At 32.3% G+C, this 7,633-nt stretch overlaps 1 protein-coding gene across 1 annotated transcript; it reads right to left on the bottom strand.

Annotated features, from left to right (window-relative positions):
- Window positions 1-2,284: 2,284 nt before the first annotated feature.
- On the bottom strand, window positions 2,285-7,633 carry LOC18052901 (MACPF domain-containing protein At1g14780). Its single transcript, XM_006448080.2, has 8 exons — window positions 7,304-7,633; window positions 6,940-7,181; window positions 5,401-5,593; window positions 5,190-5,264; window positions 3,931-4,114; window positions 3,672-3,841; window positions 3,205-3,269; window positions 2,285-3,010 (listed from the first exon to the last, which is right to left on the bottom strand). Exons 1-8 carry the CDS (start codon window positions 7,631-7,633, stop codon window positions 2,389-2,391), a joined length of 1,881 nt encoding a protein of 626 aa, XP_006448143.1. The 3' UTR covers window positions 2,285-2,388.

Here is a 7,633-nt window from a genome sequence, read left to right as displayed (position 1 = left end):
TCTCTCTCTCTCTCTGTGAAATTTAGCTAGTTATATTTTGCTAATCAAACATTCAATTTTAAGATTTATTTTCTAATTATTCTATGTTCATTGTAGCTGTTGTTTCAAATTAATTGCAGTTCTCCAAGTCTCGAATATAGAGAGTTTTTTTTCCCCAAAAAAAAAAAACAGAAAGATAAAGGTGAGAAATCTTACCTACAAAAAGTTAGTACAAAATGTATGCATTGATTCTTTTCTTCTTCTTATCTTTAAAATTTGTAAGAAATCCAGAGGAAAGATACATTTAATTTTTTTTACTTCTCTCTTTTAATTAGGGGTGGACAAAAAAACCGTGGTCTTAAAAATACCAAACCGAACCGGCGGTTTTTTCTAATTCGGATCGGTTTTTATTTTTAAAAAAACCGAAATATATCATTTGTAAAAAAACTAAAATGTCGGTTCGGTATTCGATTCACTCAGCTGAACCGAAAAACTGAATTAATTTTAGATTTTATTTAAATCAACATGTGTTAATTTTTTTTTATAGATCCAAATATTGAGTTGGAAAATGCCTAAAGTTGATGTTGATATTGATGAAGATGGGAGAATGTTGTTGGCGTTTGTTTCTAAATTTTCTTTTTATTTTGTGTTGTAAGTTGTAATTGTTGTTATTTTTATTTGTCTTTACAACATTATGATTATGTTTATGTAGATGGAGTATTGAAGTTTGGTTATGTATTTTGAAATTTTAATATTTTATATTTTGTGAGAATATTATTAGTAATTAGTAAGATATTAGTGATAAAATGTGTTTTGAATACTTTGTATTTATTGTTAATATTTGTAATGAAATTATGATGAACTAATTGTTGAAAAAAATTATTATATTTATGAGGCTCGATGGGCTAAAAATTTGAAAATTCAAAATAGGCCTAATAGGCTCAGAACCGAAAAAACCGAACCGATCCGAAAAGATCCGTTTGAATTTGGTTCTTATTGAGTTCGGTTCTTATTCGGTTCTTTTTATAAAATAACTGATTTAAATCGGTTCTACTTAATTTCGATCCGAACCAAACCGTGCCCGCCCCTACTTTTAATCTTGAATCTTGGTGGTGTTAAGTAATTGGATAATTTGTAACCATGGAACCTGCTGATTAGCAGCCCAAGACCAATACCAATATTGAAAGCCCAACTAATCGATTCCGCCAACGGGCATGGTTTGAACACTAGACATCAGCTTCTGATGATCCATCCAATCACAATGACATTCACCATCATCTTTAATTGATTTTATTTATTAGAGACGATGGAGGATGGATGCATCTGTTATATGTTTCTCTTGTATTCTAGATTTATCTCATGTTATTAATATTTGATTAGATGCATTTTGTTTAATGTCCATTTACGAATTACAACAGAATATGATAATGAAAGGTAGCAGGTGGAATTATAAAATAATTGAGAATTAAATTCTAATCATATAAAAGATTCGTTGTGATGTTAATGTGTTTTTGAATTATTACTAATTAATGGCATTATTATAGGGTTCAAAGTCAAACAACCGATCAATAAGTTTTTTAGAATATTGAATAATGTCTAAGATCAATAATTAGAAAAAAAAAATCAACCCACTCTAAAAAGCGTTGCTATGCTTTGACACTCAATAAACTTAATCTTTTGAATCAAGTTTAACAAATTGTCTCCACCTTAGTGCCATTTCAAACGTGATTTAGCTCATGATAAGATCACTTATAATCTTATCTTACTCATTATATAATGACAAGATGGTAGTCACTCTTGTAATTTTGCTAGGTGTATACTAATTGGGACGAACATATATACTCCTCTTATCCAAGTTTTCATCTTAGTAAATCCACAATTGATTTCCAAAATCACAGCATTTTTTTTTCTTAAAATGGATTCTCTTTCCAACTATATTTTCTTTTATTAATATTAATCACAATTTACTTTATTTCCACGGTGATTATACTGAAATATATGAGGCCTATGATTGTCGCAACCAAAACCTAGATCGGTAAAGAGTTTTTTCTTTACTCCACAGACACAGAAGCAAGAGTGTTGATTGCCTAGTCTGTCTTAATTTTAATTTGTTGATCTTTAGTTTCTTAAACAGTTGCATGAATATTGCTGAAAACGTGGCTAATATTCGAGCATCTCCGATCGAGCAGAGAGATACGAGAACTTTCTCTTTCTTTCAACGTACCAAGTGTACGTAATACACCCTTTTCTTTAATAAATTGTTGCCACGTGTGTACAAACTTGTTCATTATTGAACAGTTGAACATTTTAAACATACACACATGACAATAATTTATCAAGGTGCCCAAAAACTCTCTCGGATATACAGTGTAAACCATCAGAATTAAAACATAATTTTTCATCTTTTTCCTATGAACAAATGTTGAGTAACGAGAACTTAACTCGAAGACATATCTTTCCTTTCTCCAAATCCAGCTTCGCTCCGGTGACTAACCAATGGCCAGGGCTATCCTGTGGCCCGCTGCACAACTGTGAAGTATCCACAAATTTCAAAAGCTTCTGCGTTCGAACTGGCACCGGCGGCCCCGTAGGAAACACACTAGAATCTACAATCACAACTGGTTTCTTTTCTTTTTCTTGATTGCCCGAAATTGGTGCACTTATTGCAGAAAAAAAGCCTGACTTTTGGGAAAATTCGGACGAGCTCTGTGACCAACTTGATTGGACTATGAAAGCATGCGAAACCTTGGAGAATAAGAGCCGGAGATGGAGAATGCTCTTTGATTCGTGTTTTTGTACGTGAAGTTGAGCTCCGGTGACGATGAAAGAAACATCTTTTCTCGTAGCCCATTTGGGGTCATATTTAACTGGGGCTGTACATATGTGGGAAAAATATTTTCCACCGATGGCTTCAAAGTATTGGTGATTATCATCAGTAACGTCTGATCCTCGCCATAGTTGTGTGTCAGTATCTATCTTGCTGTCGAGCATGGTTGGTGTGATTGAGAGGTGTTGAAGGTGAACGGCTAGCCTGAGATAGAAGAATAATAAAGCTTATTGACACAGGAATAATATAAAGAAAATTGTCTCTATGAAATGTATAACAATAATGTTATACTTATTAAGTTGGGATGATGTGATATATTAAATAGTATTATTATAAATTATGTCACATTATTAGTTTTATACAATACTTATTGCATTACTCATTGAAGAATTAATTACCTGTTGCATTTCCTTCCTTCAAGATATAAGCGAACTCCTGTGACAGGTATTTTTTCTGTCGTTACCTGATGTTGAAGATAAATATTTTTGTTATATTTCTAAGTAATATTGAGGACATTGAAGAAATAAAAAAATAAAAAAAAAGCCACGGAACTACCTACTCCCCCAAGACTTAGTCAAATGAACACATAGACCCCATTAGTTTTAGAAAGAGTCCTAATGACTTTTTCTTTTTTTTGCCCTCCTAACAATTATGCCTTTTGAATTGATGATCCAACGGCATTCTACTTGGCTTAATCGAGAAAAAAAAAAAAGGAAAGGAGAGAGAGAGTTTGTATAGCACTTTTCGAAATCAAATTTATGTATACATTTGAACAAACCCGTGTAACTTTAGTGTCTTTTTCTCTAAAGAAACAAAAGGGCAAAAAAAAAGGAAAAAGGTGGCAAGATAATTAATTTGAGTGTACCTGCATGGTATTCACATAGAGCTTTGGACCCATCAAGTGGAAATGAAGGGCGGGTGATGGATTAGTCATGTTAGTTGTTGGCCCAAGTGGAAGATCATTGTGAATTGGAGCCCAAACTTTGTGAGCTTGGAATTCAAGAAAGTACTGTAAATCAGTTATAGGAGGCTTATCTGCAATTACAACAATTTGGGAGTCAGGTCAGCCTAGTTAAAATAGAAGACACTTGTAAATGAACGAAACATAAATTAAAAGCACTCACATCGAAGATAGAGGTTGATGGCATGAGATAAAAAGCCTCTGCCAGGAACTCCTTTGAGAAGAGAAGTGATGGGAATGAAATTAAAGTGGACTGCGTCTGGGTTTGAAGGCACTGTTAGAAGCCACTCACAATGGCTATAGGCCGATGGATCACCTCCCCTTCTCGAACATATCACACTGATTCCCTGCATTGCATCTAATTCTTCAATGTTACTTCAACTTATATAACTTAATAATGAGAACGACAGCATGTCATTAAATGGGCTATAATGTCAAATGAGGCCCAATTAGGATAGTGGATCGTGTTCGGGCATGCAGTCCAATTGGATTGCTTCCATCATAAAGAGACAATCTAGGTCTTTTAGCTTATCTATGAATGATTAGGGGTGTTTGCGGAACGGATTTTACAGATTGAATATCAATTCATATCTGATATACGATTTTACCGATTATAAATTTTTAATCTAATCCAATCCATGGATTGGTGAAAACTCAATCCAAATTCAATTCATACGTCTGTAGATCAAATATGAATTTGACCTAATTCATATCCAATCCACCATTTTGCAGTTTTATTGCAGACTAAAAGTTTTTAATCCTATCCAATCCATGAACTAACTAAATAAAAAAATTTAATATAAAAATAATTTTAACCAATCAAATTCAAAATTAAATAACATTTAAATAAAATTAATTGTTTAAATAAAGCTAGAAATACATTCAAAGTTTCAAAATATAACACACTAAAAAGAAAAAAAAAATCTCATTTGTTTAGATCAGTACATGAAAATTAATTGTCTAGGAAACTATATTTGTTTATTTAATTATTTTTTATTTTGTTTTATTATCAGAAAAAGATATAATATGATATTAATGTAACTATATTTTATCTTATTTATTTACTAGTAAGTACTAATACCATATTACAAGTTTAATTTCTTAATTAAATATTTTTTTTTACGTATTCGCAGATTTTTACAGATTTACAGAAATAAATTCATATTCAATCCACCGACTGTGGATTTTTAAAATTTCAATCTAATTTAATCCACCAATCTATAGATCGAATTTTTACGGATCAAATTTCTGTGGATTAGACAGATTAAGTGAATTGGATCAGATTCTGAACACCCCTATGAATGATAGCCATCCAAATTAACATAGAACACATCATAGCGGATCTCAGGATAAAAAAAAAAAAAATTGTATGACGAGCGTAAACTAAGAATTAGATAGTAGTTTGGTGAAAATATAACCTACATCTTTTGAACTTGTAGAAGAGAAGCTGTTGAAAGCGGCAGGTGTTGGATCAAAGACTTTGAAAGCTTGAGGTGGCTGCAATCGAAGTTAATAGAGAGAATTAAAATATCTGATATTTTAAGAAGCAGTCAATGTAATTAATGAAGATAACAAAATCAGGGATGAATATGATAGTCAGCCAAATCCAGAGCTTTTAATGACAAACTAGAACCTTATTCTTTTGTTCTTTAATATTCGGAGTGAAGTTACAGGTGCCAGTAAACAATTGATCGCCGAGGTCATCCAGATGTTTCTTAAGCTCAGATGGCCCCAAGTTTGAAGAATTATCTTGCTTGACTAGCACCACATCTTGGCCACCAATACTCAACCCCACAATGATGTGAGTTCCGTATTTCTCTATGAATCTGTCAAACAATATTACGCAAAATTAAAATGGATGACATCTTGCTCGTTTACAATTTCTGCGGGAAAACAACATAAATCCACCTGGTTTGAATTTGAAAGTGCAATAAATCTACTACTATTTTTATTCAGTTGTAACGATCACATTTCATCTGAAACTTTCAATTGTTGAAATATTTTGCCCTTATTTCATTTTACTGACAGAATACTAGTGGCTCTGGCCGCTGAATGTCAAAAGTCTCTGGTTTGAATGTCATCATGCAAACTCCAGACAAATCAAAGAAAATTTCAAACATGAGAAAAAGTAGCTTTTACTCTTTGTATAATAATGTGCCAAGTTATGTCGTTATCTTAATCTATATAAAGATGATACTATATAATATAATTTATCCCCGAATTTTTCAACTGAATTACTATTTTCTGAAGTATGAGAAATGCAAATTGCCCACGCCAGAGGCACAAAATTTTTGACAACCGTGCGATGCAATTCTTTGGAAATCAAGATATTACATAGAGGTAGGCGATAGCCATCAGCTGGGTAACGTCATTATTATATGATGATGATGCGAAATAAAATAAAATAAAATAAAGCTTCAGTGCAATTGAAATCGTTGACTTAATCTAAAATGTGGACCAATTCCAATCAAGAATGAATGTGTGGTCAAACAATAACAACGCAGTCTCCTTAAAATTTGCCATTTTTACACATTTTAGACTAAACTAACAGCTTGTTTGGCTGGACTTTGTAGAGATTAGTTTGGCTAATTATTTTCTTTTCCTAGTTTAATTTCCAATTCAAAAGATTTGAATTGTGTTATATACATAGTTTTCCACATATACTGCCAGAAAAAATTTTGACACAACAAATAATTGATTGAGTGCCGTCCGACGTTATATATATATATATATATATATATGTTAAATAATGACGTTGATGGGGTTAACAATAAATGTGATAATAAGAGTTTGGTTACAAAACAGTTGTGGGTGTTAATCAGAATTTAAGTTCTATATTTATATGTAGAATTAAAAATTAAAAAAATACATATAATCAAAGATTAAGTTCGCATTTATTCTACTTTTTTTTTCTTTTCATCACTAATAACCCAAAACAATTAAAAAAAAGGAATTAAAAAAAGAAAAATTAACCAGCATCAAGACAAGAAATGAAACAAAATTACATCAACTTATCCTTATCTAGCAAACATCTATAACCATTCATAATCTAATTCATTTAATTTGTTGTTGCAAAATAGTTTCAAAGAAGCCAAACAAACAAACCCAGAAGTAAAATATATTGTAGATAACAAATGTAAGGAGGTGACTAAAATTAAGGCACGTACGTTACCTTGCTAGGGCAAATGGGTCCCATGAAGATGGAACCGCATTTCGAACTTCATCGGAGAGGACGAGCGGGTACCGATCAATATGAACGTTGAAAAGTATAATATAGTAACCATCAAGGCCCAGATATTTTGTGTTGCCTGCATCTTTTGCCCACGAACCACTATGAAAATTAAACATGTTGTTGAACAACCCCGACGGGATTTTCCCCGGAATCGCCGAATTTTGATTGAAAAACTCCGACATCTACGACATGCACCAAAATTGATATTAATTAACTTCTTGTTAATTTAAGTTAAACTTTTTAATTTGATATATTGAGATCATGTAATTATTATTGCAATAGTAGTAATCAGTATGCATGGTACCTGGTTGAAGTTGAGAATATCGGATTGGTAACGAGTTCGGTCACCTTTATCGCATTTGATATCGATGGAGACGTCGTTGACGGATCCAAAACCAGGCACGGTGATCTCTCGTTCATGATCGGCATCATTGAGAACAACTAATCTTTCTTTGCCTTTGCAGTACTTGAGTCTGAAATCTGATGTTAAATCGAAGCCTTTCCCCAGGCTGCTTATAGCTCTCTCCACCACTACTATTCTTTTAGTATTACTCATGATTTCTCTCTCTCTCTTTAAAAGAATAATTATGATGAAATAATTGATGAAGAGAAGATGATTTATATATATATACAT

The sequence above is a fragment of the Citrus clementina genome, unplaced genomic scaffold, assembly GCF_000493195.1.
Source record: "Citrus clementina cultivar Clemenules unplaced genomic scaffold, Citrus_clementina_v1.0 scaffold_2, whole genome shotgun sequence".
NCBI classification, from domain to species: domain Eukaryota; kingdom Viridiplantae; phylum Streptophyta; class Magnoliopsida; order Sapindales; family Rutaceae; genus Citrus; species Citrus x clementina.
Note: the sequence above shows the minus strand (reverse complement) of the source record. Positions and strands in the feature narration are given on the sequence as shown.

What these genes read in the sequence shown, in the direction of transcription:
- LOC18052901 (XM_006448080.2), bottom strand. Translation starts at nt 7,633, where the DNA reads ATGTATATATATATAAATCATCTTCTCTTCATCAATTATTTCATCATA. An exon ending in CTTCTACAAGTTCAAAAGAT is followed by an intron (nt 4,115 to 5,189) that starts GTAGGTTATATT and finishes GATGCAATGCAG; the next exon opens with GGAATCAGTGTGATATGTTC. An exon ending in GAAGGAAGGAAATGCAACAG is followed by an intron (nt 3,011 to 3,204) that starts GTAATTAATTCT and finishes CTTCTATCTCAG; the next exon opens with GCTAGCCGTTCACCTTCAAC.